Source organism: Rhinolophus sinicus, linkage group LG12 (assembly GCF_036562045.2).
Source record: "Rhinolophus sinicus isolate RSC01 linkage group LG12, ASM3656204v1, whole genome shotgun sequence".
NCBI classification, from domain to species: Eukaryota; Metazoa; Chordata; class Mammalia; order Chiroptera; family Rhinolophidae; genus Rhinolophus; species Rhinolophus sinicus.
In genome coordinates, this window is record NC_133761.1 from 28,546 (window position 1) to 53,134 (window position 24,589).

Sequence of the window (24,589 nt, forward strand, 5' to 3'; positions counted from 1 at the left end):
GATGTGATATATATTATATCTTTTTTCTCAGAAAAATATTCAATAGCTATTACATATTAATATTTTATACTTTACACCGGGTGTCATAGGTGTGAGAATACAGTGTTTTGCTTTTATTGCTTTTTAAAGAGTCTGTCATTTTCCAGCTGGTATTACTTTTCATTCAAAAGCTATGTAAACAGTGTTTCGTAAATGACAATACTTAAGATTTTTTAAGTCAACTTTTATGTTTTTCTAATTTTCATAGTTTAATCTTCCTATACAATGCATACCTTAAAGTCTTTCTATTCGTTTTGTAAATGTTCCATGAAGAGTCCCACTAAAGGTATAATATCTGTCTAAGGAATTGGAGCTCTTCCATCTGATTGAGGATTCAGGTCTTACACCTGCATCCTCCTGTTCTTCCCAGGCACAGTCTGTCGCGCTTCTGGTTACCTGTGAATCTCAGTCCCATTCCACCGGTATATCTCCCTGCATTTCTAATCGGTTGTCCTTTGATGTTTAGTTACAGCTGCGTTAGTTGTACGGACGGGGTCCGACAACCGCGAACCAGGAGCGGGGGATCCGCGATCCGCTCGGGGGTCGGAGGCCGACCCACCGAGTTTCTTCGGCTTCCCACCGCCTAGAGTGGCTATGCTGGCCCCGGGGGGCGGGCCCTCGGGCCGGAAGCAGGGGAGGGACTTGGGAAGTCCGTCTCGGGGCCGATCCGCTTCCGAGCCGGGCGGCTGTGCCCTTCCCGGAGCGAGCCCCAGAGGCGGGGAGCTCGCGAGAGTAAATGCTCTGTATTGCTTTTCGCGCTCCCGCGTGACTCCCATGTACCCGCGGTGGGTGCCGGCCCAGGGCGGTCTAGGCTCGTGCAGGCGGGGGTTCGTGGGCGGAGGGGCCGGGGCTGCTCGGCCTGGGCGGGGTCAAAGCCTTGGAGGGTTGGGTGGCGCCCTACGGAGGGGGCACAACGGTGGCGGCGGCTGCCCCAGCCCCGAGCTTGGCAGCGGGACCTCGTGGCGAAGCTGCCGCAGAGCAACGGGGCAGGTGTGCTGTGAGTGGTGTCCTGGCGCCTGGAGTGGAGGAATGGCCTCAGCAATTCCGTGTGAACGTCGGAGCCGGTGACAAGTGGGGTTGTCGCTCAGCACCAGGTGTCCTGCCTGGAGGCGCCGTCGGTGGTGGATTCATCCTCCGGGTGGAGAAAGGGCTCTGGGGAAGGGATATTTCCCCCCCATAGGAGTGGGGCTGAGGGGTGGTGGGGCCTGCCCATCCTGCGATGCCTGCCGTGGACTGGTGGCTACGAGTCCTAACACTAGTCTCTTTGCTCAGCACCAGGTAGAGCCCTTAGCCAGGAGAAACTGCTTCCAAGCTCGATGGCAGAACCCAGTTTCTTGACGTCGTTGCATGTTTTCTAGCTGACTGTTCTTAGCTCGTCGAGGTCCCAATCCTTGCAGGTGACCCGTGCGTCCCAGAGTCAGCAAGGACTCATGCATTTGCTTTGGGTCCAGTAGGATAATCCAGGCCCATAACCTTAATTCCCCCTGCAAAGCCTGTTTTACTGTGTAGTGTAGATATCGGCAGGTTCTGGGGATTAGGATGTGGAGGTGTTGGGGAGGGGCAGTCTATCTACCACTGATTCCAACTGCCTCTCCCACCCCCGCAAGATCCCATATATGCTGGGGTGAGATAAACAGGTAAAACGGCTGTAGTTTGTTACAATTTATAATGAAAAGGCAAAGAAAAAATGTGTGTATCTTCTTGTATAAGTTTAGAATACATTTGAAGGGTACATTAGAAACTGGGAGGGGGGATTGAGTAGCTGACAGATGTTTCACCACAAGTCCTTTTTTACGTTTTGAATTTTGAGCCATGTGAGTGTGCCCCTGTTCAATGCCAATGATAATTTTCATAATTTTAAAAAACAATGAACTGAGTAAGTACTGGAAATGGTTGAGTCTCCCTGTGGGATAGAGAGAGTGAGCCCCCCTCCCCCCCCCCAAGCAGCATCTGCTCCTTGATGCCTCAGGGACAGGCTCCTTCACTCTTTGCTCTCCCTCCTTGGATCCCATCTGTTTCATCCTGCTTACCACCTGTGCCAGGTTACTCTTCCTGAAGTCTGTTTGTTCTCTTTCTTGATGTGGAAAGGTGCCTCCCTTTCACCAGACAGCCCAGGCCTCTTGTAGTCTGTGCCCCTGTGACCCCGCCTCTGAGCTCTGTCTGCACCTTGCTCCATCTCACCCCTGCCTTCTTCCACTTTTCTAGACGGGCGTGGCCCGGCCCCTCTCTGGGCCTGGTTTAAATGCTCCTCCACCCCAGGACTCGGCCCATTCCCTGCTGCCTCTGCCGAGAGCACTTGCCCACCTCACTGATGCATTTGCTATGATCTGTCTTCCCACTGAAGTCCGTGAGGGCGATAGTCACTGCTGTATCTTCACACTGTGTCCTGAACAGACCCTGGCATATGGTGGGTGTTTGGGAAACACTGAAAACACGTGTCCAAGAGGAAAAATCCAGTCCATAGTTTGGAAGTCAGTGTCCAAAATGGGCTTCTGCCAACATTTCCTACCTCGTCTTCTCCAACCATGGAAAGCAGAGGGGTCAGTGTACCTGTTGATGGTACAGTGCGAATAAGGGGCCAGGTGGTGTCGCCCCACTCCCAGGTGGGCCACTGAGCAGGATATATTGCATTTGCACAGAGACTGGGCAGTGGGAGGGGTGGGGGGAATCACTATGGGTGATGTGGGGGACTTATATGTCCAGGTGGGAATGTTCTGTCTTCCTGCCCAGAGGGAGCAATTAGAAGGAGATAAGTCCAACTTTGGGAGTCTTCACAGGACAGGGGTTGTTGATGACTCAGACTGGACAAATTAACCAAGGGAGTTGGTATAGATGCAGAAGTGAACCCTGGTGCAACATAAAGAGGGAGATGAGGGAGCTGCTGGTGTAGTGGGAGGACAACCCAGGAGGGGAGAGACAAGGCTGTCTACTGTGGATGCTGCCAGAAAGGCACAGCTCAGACGGAACTAACCACTAGGAAGGCACCATAATGACCACTTGCCTTTCTGTGGCATACACTGTCCTTAACTGTCCAGCCTCTGGAGCTGCTGCTCCCCCCGTAGTGGGGCTGGTGGTCCACCTTGGGGGCACTGTGTCACGGATTAGGGTAGAGCGGTGGGCCCTGTGGGACTGCTCTCCTGTCATGGCAGGCCTGGGCCCTTCCAAGAGGTGCCTGCAGGGCACCGTGCTCATTTTATCTTAGGGTCAGCATCTCACCCCTTCCCACCTGTGGCTCTGGCTCCTCTTAAGTCTGGATCTTATGGCTGGCTGAGCCTCCCCTTGGGTCCAGGAACAGGGAATGTGGCAACAGTCCCTGAGACACAGCACTAGGTACTCCTCAGGTCTCGGGCTGCAAAGGGGCAGGAAGGGATCTGGGCCTTGCGGGAGGATGGACCCCTGAGGATAGCCCCCTGCACACTCACCAGTGTGTTCTTTCTAGTTTCCAGGTTCCAGTCATGCCCAGCCTCAGAGCTCAGCCCAAAGAGGCCTACATGGAGCCCTCAGCTCCTGGACCATCCCCTGGGAGCGCTGTAGGCCAGGCCCCTGCGAGTGGTGCTCCCACCGTGACCCACCCTGCGTCGGTACTCCATGGTCCTCTCTGCTGCAGCGACACTGAGCTGGGAACCACTGCACCTCACCATCAGAAGCCAGGTACTGGGAGCGAGCTCCCCACTGGTGCCCTCATTCTGAGGGTACTTTGTACATGTCACCCTGTATTTACCACCAGGAGTTGTTCGTCTCGTTAAAGGTGGGGTTCCTTGTGGACCTGGGGGGCCAAGGCTGGAGGACAGATAGGAAACTCGCCTAGCCCATGGCTGCCCTGGTTCCCTGAGTGGGACACCTTTGTTCCCCCGCCTGACGTAGAGGGGTACAATGTGGTGGTTGCCAGCTGAGCCCTGCCTGGCCAACCTCCAAGTGGTAGCAGTCCCTGCCCTCAGGGCTTGGCCCGAGTCCAGGCTTTGACCGTGCTCCCTCTGCCTGCAGTTACAGTGCTCAGCTGCTCCCATCCCCTTTAGAACCCTACCAGAAAGTCCTTCCTGAGGACCTCTCACTAGCTTGCTTCTTCTGTGGACCTCTCAGCAGTGGTCAGGATAGTTATTCAGTGTTAGCTTTTCTTACTAGGACATAATGATGGCTGTTGTACAAGAGGACACTCTTATCTACATGGAACCTGTTATTATACTCAGGACACCTTAGCAGAGTACCCTTGTCAGAGCCTGGGTGGCCTGGGACAGTTAAGCTAAGGGCATAGATGGTGTGGGACAGTCTTCTGTGTGTTGGGGGAGTTTGGGGAGATGGGTAGAGGAGAGAGAATTGACAAGGACCCAGGAAGTGGCTCTGAAAGATAGGGCTGCCGACTGCACCAGGCAGAGGCAAAATGTTAACTGATGTCCAAGGGCATGCTAGGCAGAGAATGGTGAGGGAAGCTAGGAGGCTTGCTCCAGGAAGAAAACAAACAAACAGGATAATGGTAGCTCATGTTTAAAGAGCCACTGTGAAGCAAATTGATGGAGTAGGCCTTTTCTAAACACCTTTTTTTCCACGTAAACATTTTTAAAAACAAGCAGAAACTGTCTGCACCACCTTTGTCAGAAATCTAGAAAACAGATTTACAGCAACCAACCCAATGGTGCATCAAGGAAAAGGCAACTTACACCTGGTGGGAAGGCTTGGTGGTGTTTTTGCTTGCTTATGCCCCAGACACTCCCTGGTTCAATAGCAGTCTGAATGCCAGTGGCCTACGTCCCTAGCTCCAGGGTGGGTACAGCAGACCTCCTTCAGAATTTATTTTATTCTAAGCTGTGTGGTGTTGGATAAAGGTGCTCATATATTTGGTCTAACTCAGAACTTACTTGGGGCAGAAAAGGGTGAGCTCAGGATCTTCATTCAAGTGAGAGATGCAGGGGATCGAGAGTTTCCTTGTTCCTTCAGATAAGAGAGGTGCCAAAGCCCTTCTGGTGTGACAAAGAGCCTTCAGAAAGATACCCAGCAGTGTAATCGTTGTTCCAGGGAAAAAAATCATTCAGCTAATACCAGTCAGAAATTCATGTTTTAGGGGCAAAGGTGGCTTTGACAGGACGGCAGGATCTCTGACGCTCCCATGTTGAACAGAACAGAATCTGATGTTGCACTGGTGTCCCCATAGTTCTCAGCCCACCACGCAGTTGGAACCACCTTTGCTTCTGCGAAGGGAATGGGCTTCTCTGGGCCCCCATGGTGCCTCCCAAATGCCATTTGGTGAAGCACAAATGCCATTAGTTAGCACTGCGTGGACAGGCCGTGAAGCTGGCACCATGTTTCCTGGACAAGCAGGTGGAACATTCACGAATGTGTTGCGAGGCATGTACTTACTGTTTTCCTTGTACAAGTGGGAGGGGTGGGTTTGGGACACATACCAGGGTATAGCCAACAGGACTTGCTGATGACCTGCTGGGTGACAGGAGAGGCAGTCAGGAGCACCGAGAGTTTGGCCTGACCCAGGAGGTGCACTGCCAGTGACTTCTTGAGGTGCAAGTGCTGGGACTACACCCCCAGTGGTTCCCACAGGCCCAGCCTTGTCATCTGTGTTTTTTCCTGTTTCCTTCCAAGTGACTTTATGTTTGTCGTTTCAGATTGGAACGCCAGGATTGAGGGCAAGGAGTTTCTTCAGAAGGAAGAGATTTCTGATGATTTGGAATCAGAAGTAGAAACATCAAAAAATGATACCAGTGGTTTTTCCCAGGTGCCTGAGCTTGGGGAACTCTGTGATGACCTATTAGGAACACACTGGGGAGTCCCTGGCGACACGAGACGGATACAGTCCCTCTGCCAGGAGGAGGACATCATACCAAGGACAGTGCTCTTTAAAAGCCCCTTAGTGGGGAGGGAGCTGGACTGTGAGGGTTTTGAGACAAGCTTCAGTCTGAGCCCACACATGGTGGCATACCCAGAAACCCCTGTAGAAGAGAGGCCACATGCGTACATGTGTGGTCCAACCCTCCAACACAGCAGGGACCTAAGTAGCCATGAGGAGCTTCACTCAGCTGAAAGCTCCTTCATATGTAGCGAGTGTGGGAAGACCTTCAGACGAAACCCTGAGCTCATTCGGCATCGGATTGTCCACTCTGGACAGAAATCTTTCCTGTGTGATGAGTGCAGAAAGGCCTTCCACCAGGACTTGGTTCTTACAAGTCACCAGAGGGCTCGTGTGAGCGATAAGCCCTACGTGTGCCATGAATGTGGGAAGGCCTTCCGTGTCCACTCAGACCTCGTTAAGCATCAGAGCACCCACAGCGCAGAGAAGACTTGCATCTGTGCCGAGTGTGGAAAGGCCTTCCGTCAGAACGCCAGCCTTAAGAAACACCAGAAGTGTCACATGAGCCAGAAGCCCTATGAGTGCAGTGACTGTGGGAAGGCCTTCAGGCGGAGCTCCAACCTCATCCAGCATCAGAGAATTCATTCTGGGGAGAAGCCATACGTGTGCAGTGATTGTGGGAAGGCCTTCAGACGGAGCTCGAACCTCATCAAACACCACCGCATCCACACAGGCGAGAAGCCTTTTGAGTGTAATGCGTGTGGGAAGGCCTTCAGCCAGAGCTCACACCTGCGGAAGCACCAGCGGGTGCACACAGGCGAGAGGCCTTATGAGTGTGATGAGTGTGGCAAGCCATTCAGCCGGATCTCTAATCTCATTAAGCACCACCGGGTCCACACAGGAGAGAGACCCTATAAGTGCAATGACTGCGGAAAGGCCTTCAGCCAGAGTTCAAGCCTCATTCAACATCGGCGCATTCACACCGGAGAGAAGCCCCATGTGTGTAATGTGTGTGGAAAAGCCTTTAGTTACAGCTCCGTGCTCAGAAAGCACCAGATAATCCATACGGGAGAGAAGCCCTATGAATGTAGCGTGTGCGGGAAGGCATTCAGCCACAGCTCGGCCCTCATTCAGCACCAAGGTGTGCACACCGGTGACAAGCCCTACGAGTGTCGTGAATGCGGGAAGACGTTCGGCCGCAGCTCCAACCTCATCCTTCACCAGCGAGTTCACACCGGAGAGAAGCCCTATGAATGTACCGAATGTGGGAAAACCTTCAGCCAGAGCTCAACTCTCATTCAGCATCAGAGAATCCACAATGGATTGAAACCCCATGAGTGTAACCAGTGTGGGAAAGCCTTCAACAGAAGCTCAAACCTCATCCACCACCAGAAAGTTCACACTGGAGAGAAGCCGTATACGTGCGTTGAGTGTGGTAAGGGCTTCAGCCAGAGCTCCCACCTCATTCAGCATCAGATCATCCACACTGGTGAGCGGCCCTACAAGTGCAGTGAGTGTGGGAAATCCTTCAGCCAGCGCTCGGTCCTTATCCAGCACCAGAGGATTCACACTGGAGAGAAGCCCTACGACTGCACTGCATGTGGGAAAGCCTTCAGTCAGCGGTCAAAGTTGGTCAAGCACCAGCTGACCCACACCAGGGAGTGAGTCCAAACGCGGCTCCTGTCTGCCTCTTCTGGCCACCTCCCACATTCGAAGACAGGCACACTCCCTGCCCTCCACCCCACAACCTGATGTCCACAAAGCCTGGGGTCCTCCTTTGAGACGTCTTTCACAGGCTCCCTCCCCTCCTTTCTCCTCCATTGCTCCCACCTCATGTGAACTCTTGTTTCTTTGGTTTGTTTTCACATTTTGTTATGAGGCTGCCATATTTGTTAGGAGGGTAAAGATGATGGAGGCTACATATTTACAAATAGAGCTTTTTACTATAATCAGACATAACCAAAAAAGTAAACAGCTTTGGTTCGAGATGATCACAGTAGTTGTTTTGTTCAGTAATTAGTTCCAAGCAGTGCATTCTTCATTGATGGTGGGAATTCATGTTCCGTTTACATAAAATCAGGTCTGATTTCTGTCACCCTCCTGCAGTGTGGTACGTACTCACCACCAGTCCCTCCCCCTTTCTTGCCATTCCGTAATGACACAACTCTGCCCTGATGCTCCCTTTGTGCCATCTGTAGTCTGACATTGTGCTTTCTCCTCAGGGCTCCGCTGTGACTCAGGTCTACTCAGGGCTGCTGCACACTTACACCTGCGGCTATTCCAGCCTCCAGCTCTGCCTTGCGGTCCTGGCTGTCAGCCCACAGAGGCCAGCCCTCTCCTTGCTCTTCTGTTCTCCCTACACGCGCCCAGGCTTGGAGTTTATTCCCAGATCCATTCATCACCAGACATTTATGAAGCACCTACTAGGTGCCCCTGGAAGGTAGGGCTGTCCCTTCTCAGTTTCCCAGAGCTGTGTCAATGCTCCCTGTACCACAGGCCTCCACACTGTTAGGAGACCGCCCCCCCCCCCCCCCCCCCCGGTGCTGAGACAGGTGGAGGACATGCGGTGGGCATAGTAGCTGTGGGAGGCCCGAAGTGTAATTCACATAAAGGAGTGTGTCCCTTGGCCCTGTCTCAGCAGAACTGATCCAATTCAGGGGCATGCCATCTGCAGCCTGAGGGGTTTTAACTTAGGATGTTTTGTTTGCAAAGAAAAATGGTCTAGAGAAGCAAATTTCTGTCAACCACAGCCTGTTTCTTTTTATTTTCATGGTGTCCTTGAAAATGTGTTTCTCAGGAAAAACTCCTGTGTCCATGTGACAGCCTGAGAAGTCCTTGTCTCTGATGTGTGGTCTGGGCGCCTCCACTGAGCCAGATGGACGGAGCCTGTCCATGCCGCAGGGGCCACTCCAAGGTAATAGGGAGTCCCTTGTGTTCTTTTTTCATTTTGGTGCATTAATTATTTTTTATCAAAACACGCTTAATTACTTAAATTACTAGTTTATATGGTAGGGATACATAGAAAGAGACATTGGGGCTAGGAGAAAGGGGAAAATGGGAAGAGGGGTACAGTGAGGAACCATCACAAAGCCCAGCCTGGACTGGGGATTGAACACTGCTCCCCAGATACCTTAGAACACCCATCCCTTCCTTGTGGTTGACCATGGACCCCAGCCCACCTGCCCTGGTGCTGCTCTCATCTTAAGGAGGGTATTCTTCAAAAGGGTGGAAATTGTGGCTCTTCATTTCCTAACCAGGATATCCCTGATAAATGCCAGACTCACGAGACAGCACAATTGGTCAAGCAGGCTTCTTAGCACCAGTGGCCTCACGAACAAATGGCCCCATTTGCACATTTGTATAAACTGTGACATCACTTAAGAGTTGCCCCCTTTGGGGTAAAGGATGCTGGGAGTCTCTAGCCTTGCAGATGCCCCAAAATATCAAGGTCACAGACGTCTGTACCTCTGCTCAGGCCATGGTACTAGGCCTCACAACGACACTCTCATCCCCTCCAGAGCTCCAGACATCACTGACAGTGGTCAGGGCTCTCCTGTCACAACTCAGAACACACGATGCTGGGCCCTCCGAATCACCAGCCGCAGGATGCATGCCGCACGGTGCCATGGGCTTAAGTTCTAATTCAATGAGATGAAACGTGGCGTATTTCAGTCATCAGAGATCAGGGGTGGATTGTACTGAGCAGTCAGACTTCCCTTTCTCATGTTTACTGACAACCTTGAAGTTTCCTCCTCCTCTGCCCCATCGGGACCAGCTGATAAGGAAGCTGGGTGCTCCCTCCTTGATGCCAGGGGGAAATTCAAACCACACAAACCTTCATCTATACTTGGGAGCCCTCCCGCCACCCCACCAGCTCACAGTCAAGACCCAGGCCAGGACCCTTTCCCGCTCTTAAGCCACTTTGCACCTGTGTGTCAGTCCTGCCCTTCCTCAAAGACCTCCATGACGTGAGTAATAAACCTCACACCTTCAGGAAAAATAAAAGCCGCTCTTGGTCCCCACCCCTTCTACTCTGCCCTTTGGAGTGTAGATGTCAGCAAATTCCTGTGTATTGTGACCTCTCTGAAAGTCCCCTCCACCTTCTTTAATGAAAACCTGGTTGCCTCCTGACCACAGGTCCCCCCGAAGTCCCCCTCCCCACGTACTACTGGAAATGGAGATTGGGACCTAGCTCCCACATCCACGTCCAGATGTTCCTACCTCCAACATCCCAACTCCGTTGACAACAGCCAAAAAGGCAGCCCCAGCAGCTGGCCCAGTCCCGACTGTGCCAGGATCTTTATGTTCTTGGTAGAGTCCTGGGAGACCCCTTTAGGGACTCCCACAGCTCATGCCCCAAAAGTGAGGGACAAGATTGATGTGGGGGAAGAAATGGTCTTCCCAACATCTGCATGCTTCCTCCACACAGCTAACAAGGCTACTGCGGTGCAGTGGGGGGGGGGGGGGGGGCAGCGGCAGGACCAGGACCCAGAGCAGTCTTCAAGCCTTAGTGGGTCTGGAGGGGGATCTGGGGTCTGAGAGGGGAACCCTTAGGGTTCTGATGGTGCAGGCCACTCTGAGCAGCTCTGGCAGCAGTGGCATCTCAGAGCCAGACAATCCTCACTGGTCCCTGGGCTTCCCTGTAAGTAACACAAAAGTGTTGGCGCAGGCTGCCTCATGCCACACAGTGAGCCAAACGTGTGAGCGGCAGTGGCACCTGCCCAGACCTTTCACAGCACTCACCACCTCTGGACATGTGTGATTCACATTGTATTCCGGTGCCACCTGATGGCCCGTTCCTGTTGGGTCCATGAGGACAGAGACTTCCCAGAAATGTGGCTCGCTTTGTCCACTGATGTACCCCCAGCACTGAGAACAGGGCCCAGCACACAATCGGCGCTCAGTAAATACTGTGCTTGTTGAAGCAGAGCCAGAGAAGAGGTGGCACAGGTGGGCACAGAAAGTCTGCTGGGGGAAATGCTAGTTAAATCTAAGGGAGGGATCTACAGGTAGGACTGTATTGTTCTTTCAACCTTTATGAATGTCAACACTTGCTAAATATAACGTTGTGGAGGAGAAAGCAGGTTATGCTGAGAAGGTCCTAGAAGCATCACTTCTCTGTTGGGACCAAGGTTGCTGGTCAGAGCTCACTCCCCGTTTTTAAAGGTAAACTGAGGCATATTAAAATTTTGAAGTTTATTTGAGCAAACATGGATTGGAATCCCGGCCCCGCCAAACAGAAATTAGGAGCTCTGGGAGGTTTTGAGAGACGCAGAGGCGAAGCACAGAAACTGGCCACAGCACCAACAGTTGCCTTGTCCCGAAGCCCAGCTGGGGGTTGCTTAAGCAGGTACCCAGGTATTAGAGCCACCCCAGACTAATGGGCTCCTTGTTTAGTTACTTTAACACCCAACTGGCAAAACGATCTAGGACAACCCAATAAAGGGGCCAAACTCTGACGACCTTGGCCCTGAGCTTCAAAGTCCCTTGGTAGAGGGGACCCTGCTACCGGGGAGTATGCGGTAACCCGAGTTCCCTGTGGGAAGCTGATCTCGCTCTCCACAAAGTGGGAACCTCTGCCTTCGGGCTGTTAGAAGAGACTGGTGGGAGCACTAGCTCGCGTCCCACAGCTGCCCGGTAACCATGGAATCATTGCCACATCCTACCCACTGCCTGTCTGCCTTGGGCCTCCGAGCAGACGGAACCTCTCAGGGCACCGGCTCAGCCCTCACGCCCTCCCTAGCCCTCTGGCCGGCCTGTCTTTCCTGAGAGCCTCTGAGCCCCACAACCCACGTGCCAGACGGAAGGTCAATGGCCGGTTCTTCGGAAGTCAGCGGGTGCCCTAACCTTTCCCCTCTGGCAGCCTTCTCTCCTTGAGGGCGCGTCTGCGCCGCTGTAACGCCCACTGCCCTCCCCGGCGCAAGGCTTAACCGAGCTGTAAAATCGGTAAACACCAGTGCAAGTTGACAAAGAGACGGTCACTGTCACATGACCACCCCCCCCCCAGACCCTTGCCGGGTTCCCAGGCAGCAACCAGACCCTACACTTCGGAGAGAGTGCAACCGCCACGAGCGGAGAAGGGACCCGGCAGCGCAAAGGCCCGACGCCCAGCGCGACAGACCGTCGCGATTGCCCGCAAAGCGGGTGGGAACGGGTGGAACGGGAGCCTCCCCGAGGCTGCCGGAAGTGCGACCTGCGCGAGGCCAGGGCGCAGTGTGGCCTCTCTAGGCGGCGCGGAGGCCTCGGTTCTCGGCGGCTCCAGAGCGCTCGGCTCAGCTGTGAGTCAGGCGAAAGGCGCCGGGAGGGGGAGGCGGGGCCGACGGCCGCCCTAGGAGATGTTGCACCCTAGGATTGGTGGTTCAGGTGTGGAGGCGGGGCAAGGGGAGGCGGGCCCCTCGGGATTGGTGAATGTGCAGATGAGGCGGGACGTCCCCTTTGTCCGAGTGCGCAGCAGGCGGTCCCCCCTGCGCTTGTGAGGCTGCGGTGTCCACGGTGAGTTAGGGGTGCGGGTTGGCGCCGGCGGCCGGGACCATGTCCCCTCACTGACGCGGGAGCCGACGTGCTCTCCACATGGGTCCGGTGCTTCCCTGAGAGCACGCACTGTCCCACCCATTCGCGCTGCTCCCCCCCCCCCGGGACTTTCAGCACCCCCTTTCCGGACCCCACCCCCAACCCTTTGCCACGTCCGGAACCCCACTCCTCTGCGCCTGCCACACCCGAACCTTGTCCCCGGGGAACCCTCTCCCGCCGGCGGCGAGTCCTGTCGGAGACTCGGCGAAGAGGACGGGGCGCAGCTGACGGGAGGGTGGTCGGCCTCGCGCGGAGGTTTCCCCAAATTCAGAGCCAGCGCGGAGAGGCCCAGGCCTCACGCGGACCTCGCGGCGCCAAAAAGCGCGTCCGTCTGGCAGGAAACCTCCTTTGGGGGCTGATTAGCTAAAGTGCTTCTTGCCGAATTTCATACCCTCCCTCCATTTTTCCATCGATGCTGTCTGTTCCCTATTACTTTGTTAAGAGCCCTTTTTAACGAATGAGACAAACCTTTCCTAACAGTTTGCAAATATTTCCCGTTTGTCATTTGCTTTTTAGTATTTTAAGATGCAGTGATTTCTTAAACATGAATACAACCATGTCAGAAAACTATAAAGAGTGAAAGTCACCCTCGGAGATAAGCCGCCGGTGTGCGCGGAGGAGGCACTGGCTGCTTTGCTTTGTGTCCTTTCCGGATCTTACGTGCGCTTTTTTGTTTTTAGCCTAAAAGGGAAGCTCCGGGTGGGGGCGCGCCCATCTGCGGGACGACGAGGTCTTTTTTGTTTTCTCTGCTACAAACTGTCTTGGCTGCGGGTTCGATGGGCTCTGACACCCGGTTCCCCTATAGGGCGACTCTGAGGTGGAGTGAGGTCGAGGCTGGGGCCTCAGCGTCGATGTCCCGCTTTCTCGCCAGATCAGTGTCTTAGTTTCCCTTCCCCGATGATTGGGGAGGTCGTAATTCACAATCATGTGTCTTTAGCCTTTGTATTTCCTTTGTGATCTGCCAGTTCACATTTTCCACATATGTTGAAAATATTCTTCTCAAATGGTCGTTTGATTCTCGTTATGATGTTTTGTTCTAGTCTGGGGTTTTTTGAGACAGAAGACTTCAAGTTTTTAATGGTCAAATATTTACCCTTAAGGCTTTTGTGCTTTGTGCTATGTTTTAAAAGGCTTTCCTCACTTCAACATTATTTTCAAAATAAACTCTTGTTTTTTTCTGATGCCTGTAAAATATTGGATCCATCTGGAGTTTATTTTGATGTGGAGTTAGTTGTGAATCCAGCTTCATTTTTTTCCTCTAAATCATGCTATTACTAGGAATACTTCTTGAATAATACATCTTTCCTTGATTTGGAAAACCACCCACCTTTGTCGTGTATGAAATTCTTACATGTGTTTGGGCCCATTTCTGGAATGTGTGGTGGCTTTTGATTTTCATGCAGCACATCTGTGAGTCTTTGTACCCCAGGCTTTCTGCTTTTGGTATTTTGATTCAAAAGGCCCTTCCTTTTCTCTAAACTAATGAAAATTTACCTGAATTTTTATTCAAGTTTTACTTATGAAGCTATGTTAGATTTTAACTTATTCATTAATTAGCCCAATGGATTCATTAGTCGTTTGGTACATGGTATGTGATGATCTAAATTTTTTGTCCTATGTTTTGTCCTTTTGCCTTCGCTCTACTCTCTGGGAGATGTGTTGACTTTTGTGTGAAGGTGTGATTTTCTTTTTCTCAAAGCATTTACCCCATTGTTGTAGCACCATTTACTGAACCATCTCTCACCCAGAGATTTCAGTCGTGGACTTGTACCTGCTCTGTTGGTCACTTGCTCCGGAAGGTTACAGAGTGGTGCCTTCTGCTTGCTTACACGTGGCTCAGAGCTGACTCTTCTGAAGATGTGACCACCTGGAAGCCAGGGTCTCCCAACAGGAATACCTGGGGATGCAGTGGTGAGGATGGAGGGAGATCCTGGGAGCCGGCCACCCCAGATGGGCACTCTGAGGGTGCCTGTCCCAGTTTGTCATCGTGGGCGAGGTCTTTGGAAGGACAGGCATGCTTGAATTCCAACAAGGATGATAAGTTCCTAAAGCTTAGCTTGCAAAACAAACCAGTAATGATAAAATTTAACTTGTAAGCTCTGCGTCTCTGCAGTCATTTTTTTAGATCCTGCCTGTGTTTGCGGCTGTTCAGTCACCACTGAGACCCCGCTTGGCAGAGCGTCTCCCTGCAGGTGGCTTCCTTCCCCTTTTTCTCTTAAGTGTTTAGGTTTTTCCCTAGGGAGATTTCAAAAAAGCAAGCCTCTTGCACCTGAAGAATGACAGACTAGACTGAAGGGTGGATGGGTCTCTGGTGTGGGCATCCAAGAGTGGTACTGTTGTTACTTAGCCCAGTGTTGGGGGTGGCATAGCCTCCAAAATCCTCTCTCACACTCCGTGGTGATGATTCTGGGGACCATCTGAATAGGACCTGTCATTTCCCACCTGTTCTCCCTTCCTGTGGAAACTCCTGTGTTTTGACCACAGACCACAGCCTACAATTGGGCATCAGCATCATGGGCACGAGGAAGGGGGCAGCTTGTTACAAGCCAGTTTCGGGGGTTGGGTGGGTGGAAGTCCGTGGTACCGGCACGGTCAGGCGAGGGCCCTGCTGGCTGCAGACTTCTTGCTGGGTCCTCAGGGGTGGAGGAGCAGCGGGCTCTCTGGGGTCTCCCATAAGGCACCACTCCCAGCCGAGAGGCCACCCTTATGGCCGGTGCACCTCCCAAAGGCCCCACCTTCAGTCATTACACTGGGCATTAGGGTTTCACCGGATGAATGTGGGAGGCACAAACATGCGGAGGTCATCCTAGGTAGAGATCTTCCTTTTTGTGCTTTTCTAAGACTCATCCAGATGGAGATCTTCCCTTGCTCCGTCCCCACCCGCCGTGGTGCCTTGCGCATGTTGACAGCCAGGTTTCTGAGTTAATCTAACTGAATGAGATAGAAACCCCTTGTCCATCAGCACCTGACTGCACCACACTGTTCTGAGCATGCGTCTCGCTAAGCGGGCTCTCCTCCTGAGACCCTCAGAGGAGGGTTTTGTCTCCCCATTTCACAGGTGGTCGCCCTGGGGCCATTGTTTATGAAACGGGGGTATTACCGACATGCTGTCTGCACCCCGTGCTTTCGCCTCCCTGTCCAGCCGCCTGGCATAGCCTAAATGTTTCTCATGGGTGCATGGCCTGTGTGTGGAAGGACAGCGTTGGCCTTGGTGGCCACACCATCCTTGAGCCTGCATCCATCCCAGGAGGGCATCTACTGTGCAGGGGCGAAGTTGACTCGGGTGAGCACTGCCCGGAGACTTTCCAAAGAAGGTACATTACAAGCTCGGCTGCCCACCCGTGGTCTCTGTGCCCTGGTACTTGCTGCTGTTCTAAGGGGTGTGAAGTGTGGTCTCATTGCTCTTTTAAGTCTATTCACTTTTCCAACACACCTTGGGCATTGACTGCTCTGCTGGGACTGGGAGGGAAGGTGTGGGAGCTGGGGGAGGCAGAGGCCTCCAGGGGGTCAGAAAGGGCCTCAGTGAGGGGCCAGCGACGTGGCCAGCACAGGCAGGGGATGGAGCCCAGGGCAGTCACTGTGCCCCAGTGGGGACAAGCAAAGGACCCTAGTGTAACTAGGCCATGTTCTGGGTGAACTGGGAGGTTGGATTAGGAGGAAGAAAGGTGGTGTCAGGGTCAGATCTGTGTACCGGTGTGCAAACTGAGCTGGGGGCTCAGTGTGGACACCGAGTGTCTGAGATGCTGTAGGAGACGTCCAGATGGAGGAAGGGGGCTGCCTCTGTGCTCCCCTGAGGAGGAGGAGAGCCTGGAGGAGGGCTGCACCCAGTGCCAGAGCCACGCACGACATGGGGCAGGAGCCAGCCTGGCCCAGTGCTTGTGGCCACATGACCCAGTGCCTCCTGGGTCAGCAGGACCGACCGCCAGCAACTACTGTGGGGGTCCCTGTGGGGTCCCAGCCCAGTGTGAATGACCGTCCACCTCTGCCAGGTTCCCAGGGAAGCAGAACTCGATCTTTCGTGAAGGTCAAATTCTCATGCCGATGAGGATGGATGGAGGCCCCAGCTGAGAGAGCAGTGTCTAGGGGACTTGTTGGGGACTGAATGTCCCCACTGCCAACAGTAGACCCAGCTTTGGCCACATGGAGGTCAAAGGAGACCCTGACCAGGGCCCCTTCAGGGTGGGGGGATGGGACAGGGACCACTCGAGGGGAGAGTGACCGACTGGCCATTTGAGGTAGAAGATATGGGAGACTCAAGAAAGGGATAAGGTGGGGTGGGAGGCAGAGCACACCGCGAGAGCAGCTTCCCAACCGTGGGTTCTGAGACCTGGTGAGGCGGGAGCACCCCCATTCTGTCAAGTTCTGCCCTCGCCTGCACTCCAGCGTCCATCATTCACATGAATGCTAAGGTGGTTTCACTCACTCTGTCAAAGACTCCATTGGAATTCTGATTGCAGTTGCATTGCACTTATACACGATTTTGGGGGAATGGGCACTTTTCGTGAGCAAGGCCAGGGCAGCTCAGGCCAGCGTCTTGCTCCTCCCCGGTCTCCTGTTCTGTTCCTCCGGCAGCCGCAGTGAGCTCAATGTCTTCCAGAAAGTTGTCCGGACAAACATATGCACACACGTGATGATTCACAGAGAAAACCGGGTGGCGCCCCCTGCTGCCTGCCCCGGGCCCTCCCTCCGTGGTTCCAGCACATGTAAAGTTTGGTGGTTCTTGCGCTATTTTTCCTGGAGCGACACATTTTGGCCATGTGTCCCGTTGCAGACCCTCCTTGGCACTCGAGATGTGAACCCTATTCCCCTTCAGGACAGCTCCTGTTGCCCCTTTTTTCCCATCAATTTGGTGTGACAGACACCTCATCTTAACTTGTCCTGTCATGTCCCCAGAACCTACCTGCCCCCAGACCTCCTGTCCAATGCTCAGACAAAATGCTTGGGTCACCATGGACTCAAGCCGCCAGAACCCCACCCCACCATGTGCTGACAGCCCCACACATTGGAGCACCGCTGCCCCCGGGCACACCGGGCATGGCTGAGGTTTCAGTGGTGTCAAGCCAAGCATGCAGGGCCTGGCGTGGGGTCCCCACAGAAGGGGCCTCGAGCAGAACCGTCCATTCCCAGCTGCCTCTCATTGGGGGTGGTCTCTGGGGGCTGCCTGGCACCCACACCAGACCTGATGGCAGCTTGGACGTGTGAAAGCGCTCACGTGGGCCCCTGTGTGAGCTGGATACATGGCCCAGAGCCCTCAGGAGGCACAGCGTCCCCATGCATCTCAGACACCTGACCTTCCTGGTCCATGGCCAGATTGCTCAGGAACTGCATGTTTATGCGGCTCCTGAACTGTGGGATCAGAGTTCACATGGGCAGGGCTCCCCAGGAAGTCAGGGTCTGCCCGGGCCCCTCATGTGCTCTCTTCTCTTCCTCAGCCCTAAAGGCTTCTCCAATCCCCATCTTCCTCAGACACCCCAGAGGAGCGGGCGATGGCAGCGGCCAGGCTCCTGCCGCCTCCGGCGGGACCCCAGGTGAGCTGCCCTGAATTTCCTCTTGGTCCTCCCTGCCCAGGGCTCCTGGTGGCAGCATGAATGCCACTGCACCCCCTGAACTCTGTGGCTCCTTCCTGTCACCCCAGTGAGCTCTCAGGGTGCCCCTGTGTGTGGCACAGGGCTTTCCCCCCATTTCAGAGTGTGCCCCACCCCATATTGCTTGCACCCACTTCGCCTCAGACGTGGAAAGTCAGTCTGACCTGCAGCCCCTGTCATTCCAGGTCAAGGTGACCTTTGAGGATGTGGCCGTGTTCCTCTCTCAGGAGGAGTGGGACCACCTGTGCCCTGCTCAGCGGGGCCTCTACCGACATGTGATGATGGAGACCTACGGGAATGTGGTTTCTCTGGGTATGGCCCCTCAGCAGGCTTGTCTGTGTCTGTGTGCTCGACCTGGGATGGGGTCAAAGGGTGGGGCCTGGGCTCTCCCTGGATTCTCAGCTACAGAGGAGGTTAGTTGTGTCTGTCTCGCGCCTACAGGCTGCTCAGGTGAGGTGGGGACACTCCAGACAAAAGGGCTTTTCTCCCCATGAGCAGGACTTCCAGGAACCAAGCCCAACGTGATCTCCCAGCTGGAGCGAGGAGAGGAGCCATGGGTCCTGGATGGGCAGGGTGCAGCGGAGAGCAGGGGCCTGGGCAGTGGCCATTCAGGTAAGTGGGAGGAGCTAGCCTCCTTCACTGCGTGCTGAGCTGGCCACAGTGGCTGTGGGCGTGGACGGGAGACAGCAGGAGCGGCTTCCACCTGGGGCCTCTTCTCACAAAGGAGCTGGCGGGCGGGCAGGCCGGTGGCCCAGAGAAGTGAGCACATTCTCATGGTGATGAGAATCTCTGCCAGGTCCCCGTCCTTATGGGACATTCAGTTTCTAGGGTTACCTGGTGATGTAGAAAAGAACGAAGCATTCTAGATGTGAAGGGAAGCTGAGCTGATCATTGTGGTGAGGTCTGGAAGCACGCTGTTTGAGAAGAACAGGGAGCCCGCCATCCCCATGTCTTTCGAGCCTTGTCCTGGGGTCCCCACACACTACATAAGGCAAGATAAACAAAACACAACAAAGCTAAAGCTAGAAGAATTGGTAAAAAAGAAAAGCAGTTTGCAGTTCTTATGATTGTCTACTTGGAAAAAGATTGATTAGCATTCACTAGTGTGGTTGGAAACATCATTTTCCTTTCAATTCGTCAGCAACAGGCGTGATTATTTTTTTCCCAGTGTCATTGCAACATACATACAAGCACCGTGTAAGTTTCAGTAGTACAGCATAATGATTTGACTTACAGATACTGTGAAACGGTGACCACAGTAAGTTAAGTCGATTAACATCCACTATCTCATAGAGATCCAACAAAAAGGAAAAGAAAATAAAAGGTTTTTTAAGGTGTGATTGTAAAAAAAATAACATTTACAACAGCAGCAGACATACAAAGAACCAAGTAGTCACTCTAATAAAAGATGTGCATGGCTGTCATGGAGAGAATTGTGGAAAGAAAGATGACAGCACATACGTCCACCATGATGGCAGCGTTCTGCCGTTGCATGAGGTGTACTTCGGTGAAGGGAAGTGACAGCTGAGTCCCGGGAGAGCCACGGTCAGCCTGTCCTGTAGGACATGACCCCCTCAGGGTGTGGGGACAACTCCAGTGTCTCAGGCGCAGTGCTGTCCGCCTTGTTTCCATGGACTGTGGACAGGGCTCTGGGTGCTGCAGACAGCTAGCCTCTGGTCACCTGTAAAACCAGGTATCTATCCCCTGGGGAACTCGGGTTCCCAGTGAGTGTAAAGGCAGATACAGCATCACGTTCTGGAAATCCTGCTCAGAACTCTAAACCGTGCGCTGGCTGCAACGTAGTGGGCAGGAGAACACAGCCTGACCTGAGCTCCCTGGCGGCTGGTATGGTCTCAGCGGGTGGACATCATAGACCAGTGCCCTACGAATTTGATGCCAAAGACACTGAAATTCTCAGCACGGAGGGTTGGAGACTAGAAGTTTCTGAACAGAAATGCCCTCTAGTGCCTCTGATGAACAGGCAGTCCTGGAGGAGACGCCACTGGGTGGTGGGCAACATTAAGCTGTCACGTGGTGGTCTGGCTACGGGGACACGGGCTTGGACACTGCTGTAGGAAGAGGAAGATGAGAGATCAGAGAAACACAGACCTTGAAGGCCCACCAGCTGCAGGAGGAGAGGAGGAGCTAAGTTCTGTTTTGGACTTGACCGGAGTGTGCGGGTGGGCCATCCAAATAGAGCAACCACGGGGGCTTGGAATTGTGGGAGTTGGGAGGGCAGGAGTGCGGCTGACGCTTGCAGTGGGTGTGGGCAGCAGCTTAATGAGGCCTGGAGTGGGACACCAGCCTGTACAGCACCTTGGGAACCCCTCACCCTCTGTCATTTCTGGAACGGACCCCAGTGAAGCCCCCCATGCCCAATCTTGCCTCTTCCCAGGCAAGCTGGTATGGAGGGTTTGCTGCCTCCAGGCAACCTCCATCCTTTTGCAAGAAGTGTTAGCATTTGGCACATCTCAGTCCCGCCAAGGTAGCCATTCCCTGGATGTCAAAGCCATCACAGATGAAGTCAAGCACGTGTTTTATTATTGGTCTCCTCGCCCCAAATCTTTCTCCAAACTTCTGTCAGAAGTCCATCCCAAAAGGTCCCCAGGGCTTTGTGGAGGGATCCTTGGATGCTGAATGTGTTATTTTTCAAGGGTCCTTGGTGGGGTTTGAGGAGGCCCATTTACACAGTACCTGTATTCCCAAATCAAGTTCTGAACCAATTAAAAGTTAAAGTTATGGCTCAATAGTGCCGTTAGCACACACACAAAACTTTTTTAAAAAAAATTTTATTGGGGAAGGGGAACAGGACTTTATTGGGGAACAGTGTATTTTCAGGACATTTTTTATTGGGGAACAGTAGCGTATTTTGCCCAGCACTCATCAGCTCCAGCCAAGTCAAGTTGTCCTTTCAATCTTAGTTGTGGAGGGCGCAGCTCAGCTCCAGGTCCAGTTGCTGTTAGTTGCAGGGGGCACAGCCCACCATCCCTTGCGGGAGTCCAATCTGGCAACCTTGTGGTTGAGAGCATGTGTTCCAAACAACTGAGCCATCTCGCCATCCGGCTCCGTGGCAGCTCATTAACTTCATTCTAGTTGTGGAGGGCGCAGCCCCCTGGCCCATGTGGGAATCGAACTGGCAACCCTGTTGCCCAGAGCTTGTGGTATAACCAGCTGTGCCACCTGTCCCCCCCGCCCCCCCCGGACAAAACTTTTTAAAGATAAGCAGATGGGACTTGAAAGTATCCTTACTACATATGATCACAGTTGGAAAATGTAATTGTTTGCCATTCACTATGTTTCTCTATGATCCCAGAGTGACTTACTTTCTACCAGGTTCAGACAGAGTGGGGCTTCCATCCTGGGGCCCACCCTGTAGACACAGCAGAATGTGGGCTCCATACCCTGAGAGAGCCCAGTTCTTCCCAAACGAACCAGTGAAATAAGTGATTCTACCTCACTGTTAGGGATGGAGGGAAAAAGCAGGCTGCACGCGCGCACATGCGCACACGGTGCCTTCCTAGTGCAGACTCGGCATTTTCAAAGCTGGGCTTCTGGAGAGCTGCTGGCCCTGGCACCTGTGATAGAGAGAGCCCTGTGTGTCCTTGTGTGGCAACAGACGGTGCGCCTTCCCTCCTTATATCTTTCTCTGCGGGCTGCGCTTCTCTTTCTGGAACATCGCTCACGAACAACACGGTTTTTAACGCTGTCCCTGGCAGAGGCCTTTGGGAAGATGGTGGTGGCAGCTCGGTGGGTGGGGTTGGTGTCCCAAGGTCCAGGGCTGAGAGTAGGCACTCAGGCACTTCACAAGGGGCTTGCCTGCTGCCCAGGACAGGAAAACATGAAGGCCTGGCCATTTGTCTTGCTGTACTGCGAAGTTGGTCTCTTGCTCCTTCCGCCCTAGCCCTCCCCCACCGTGGAGCCAGATGCACCTATTACTCCCAGCATGCCTGTTCACCCCAGGGAGTCTTGGTCCATGAGTGGCATCTTGTCATCTTGGTGGCTCAGTGTCCGAGATTTAAAAACGATTGTCCTCAGCAACCCCTGCTCTCCCCAAGTGGCGCCGTCAGTCCACACAGTGCCGGACCTGTGGTAGAAACATCTACCCCAGCCTCCTCTGCCGTCATCGCCGCTCACCATCGTGTCCATCTGGTCTTGTACCCTGGTGCATTCTCCACAGATAAGGTCACAGCACCTCACCGGGCTTTGCTGCCATGTGTTGTAGCTGTCTGCCCCACAGGGCTCTGTGTAGTCGTGGGTCCTGCATTTATTCCTAGTAGCCTCTGGATGACCAGTGCATGGGACTTCAGGGAGGGCAGGGCTCAGGCAGCAATGGGCTGTCCTCTGCTGCCCTGTGACGCCGCTTGTTTTTCCATCCCTCCGGCTCACACAGCCATGTGCAGCACCCCTCATCACCTGACCACCTTCAGGGTTGCTCGGGCCCTGCAATTTCGAATGGGTTAACGTATGCGTTAACGTTTTCACTTTGGATTTGTTATTTCAGAATGTGAGAACAAGGGAGGAATCAAAAATAGAGATTTGAGTCTGGATCCGGTCATTTCAGAGGAAATATTGCTTCCAGGGGAAAGACCCCTGGGGTGCACTGGTCCCGGGAGTTGTGAACCTGAGCGCAGCTCCTGTCTCAGGGCCAGCCCTGTTGTCCCCCTGGACAGGCAGACCCTGCGCCCTGCCGACCCTGCCACCGGGCAGCAGCCTGTTCACAGCGTGGACAGGCCCTTCAGGTGCATCGAATGCGGGAAGGCCTTCAGCCGCAGCTCCCACCTCCTGCAGCACCAGAGGACCCACACGGGCGAGAAGCCCTACGTGTGCGGCGAGTGTGGCAAGGCCTTCAGCCAGAGCTCGGTCCTCAGCAAGCACCGGCGGATCCACACGGGGGAGAAGCCCTACGCGTGCGCGGAGTGCGGCAAGGCCTTCCGTGTAAGCTCCGACCTGGCGCAGCATCACAAGATCCACACGGGCGAGAAGCCGCACGAGTGTCCCGAGTGCCGCAAGGCCTTCACGCAGCTGTCACATCTCATCCAGCACCAGCGCATCCACACGGGCGAGCGGCCCTACGTGTGCCCGCTGTGCGGTAAGGCCTTCAACCACAGCACGGTGCTGCGCAGCCACCAGCGCGTGCACACCGGGGAGAAGCCGCACGCATGCGCCGACTGCGGCCGCGCTTTCAGTGTGAAAAGGACGCTGCTGCAGCACCAGCGCGTGCACACCGGCGAGAAGCCCTACGCGTGCGGCCAATGTGGCCGCGCCTTCAGCGACCGCTCCGTGCTCATTCAGCACCACAACGTGCACACCGGAGAGAAGCCCTACGAGTGCGGCGAGTGCGGCAAGGCCTTCAGCCACCGCTCCACGCTCATGAACCACGAGCGCATCCACACGGAGGAGAAGCCGTACGGCTGCTACGCGTGCGGGAAGGCCTTCGTGCAGCACTCGCACCTCATCCAGCACCAGCGCGTGCACACGGGAGAGAAGCCCTATGTGTGCGGAGAGTGCGGCCACGCCTTCAGCGCCCGCCGCTCGCTCGTGCAGCACGAGAGGATCCACACGGGTGAGCGGCCCTTCCGCTGCACGCAGTGCGCCAAGGCCTTCAGTCTCAAGGCCACGCTGATCGTGCACCTGCGGACACACACTGGCGAGCGGCCCTACGAGTGCGGCCGCTGCGGCAAGGCCTTCAGCCAGTACTCCGTGCTTATCCAGCACCAGCGCATCCACACGGGCGAGCGGCCCTACGAGTGCGGCGAGTGCGGCCGCGCCTTCAACCAGCACGGGCACCTGATCCAGCACCAGAAGGTGCACCGGAAGCTGTGACGCTGTCCGAGAGCCCGCGCATGCCGGGCGCGTGGTGCGCAAACAAGTGTCGGCAGGGAGCGCTAAGCAGCCATTCCGTGGAAATCCGTAGAGGAATCGCACTCCTGTAGGGAGTTTGGTAAAGCAGCCACAACTCGTTCTTTAACGTCAGACTGTTTGACGTGGGAAACAAAGGGAGTTACGGCATAAGGACTACTTACTGTCACAGTAAGACTTGGTTACGTTCCAAATAAATTTTTTTCTTAGAAAATTAGCATGCTTTCCTAAATACAGTGGTTATTCAGATTATTGTACTTAGAGTGCCGTTTTCAGTATTCAGTTAAAGTACTAAAATGCCCTGTGGATAAAATGCTATTAAAAGATGGTCATCAAGTAGCATCAGGTAATACACCTGGAAATCCTAAGTGTGTGGACCCACGTGTTTTGTATTTAAAAAAAGAAAAAGTCTCAAGATTAGTGAGAAATGATGTAAACTTAGAAAAAATTTTATCTAGTGCCTGAACTCTATTCCAGATCAGAAGTGATGTCTTCACTTTTCAGTAAAAATTCAACTCACAGATGGATCTTTTCCTCAAAACCCACCCTTATGACTTATGGACCCTGTGCCGCAGAAATCAAGGGTTGTCTTGGGCCTCTGAGCTCTGTTCGCGCAGAGTAGGGGAGCTCCGCACCCAAGCCCAGATTTCATACCTGATGCACCAATTTGTGCTTCCAAAAAACGATACTGAAAAGACTTCTTCGGTGCATATTTTTAAAATAAAGTTCTCAAATTCAAAGA

The 24,589-nt window shown here is 53.9% G+C and overlaps 1 protein-coding gene across 11 annotated transcripts; it reads left to right on the forward strand.

The window, feature by feature from the left end:
- ZNF250 (zinc finger protein 250) lies at positions 1 to 24,589 on the forward strand. Of its 11 annotated transcripts, none has more exons than XM_019717091.2 (5): positions 8,660 to 8,747; positions 17,836 to 17,931; positions 18,174 to 18,300; positions 18,487 to 18,600; positions 22,490 to 24,589. In XM_019717091.2, the coding sequence occupies exons 2-5, from the start codon at positions 17,890 to 17,892 to the stop codon at positions 23,809 to 23,811; spliced, it is 1,605 nt and encodes a 534-aa protein (XP_019572650.1). In that variant the 5' UTR covers positions 8,660 to 8,747; positions 17,836 to 17,889; the 3' UTR covers positions 23,812 to 24,589. The 11 variants fall into 11 exon arrangements, with proteins under 11 accessions (XP_074172649.1, XP_074172652.1, XP_074172653.1 ...); XM_019717090.2 differs by lacking the exon at positions 8,660 to 8,747 and adding an exon at positions 12,236 to 12,325; XM_019717092.2 differs by lacking the exon at positions 8,660 to 8,747 and adding an exon at positions 12,239 to 12,325 and having other exon boundaries at positions 17,870 to 17,931.

Coding starts and splice junctions, on each gene's coding strand:
- ZNF250 (XM_019717093.2), top strand. CDS start 2,362: ATGATCTGTCTTCCCACTGAAGTCCGTGAGGGCGATAGTCACTGCTGT. Junction 2,580..3,478: donor CAACCATGGAAAGCAGAGGG/GTCAGTGTACCT, acceptor TGTTCTTTCTAG/TTTCCAGGTTCCAGTCATGC. Junction 7,456..22,760: donor GGGAAAGCCTTCAGTCAGCG/GTCAAAGTTGGT, acceptor CTTCAGCCGCAG/CTCCCACCTCCTGCAGCACC.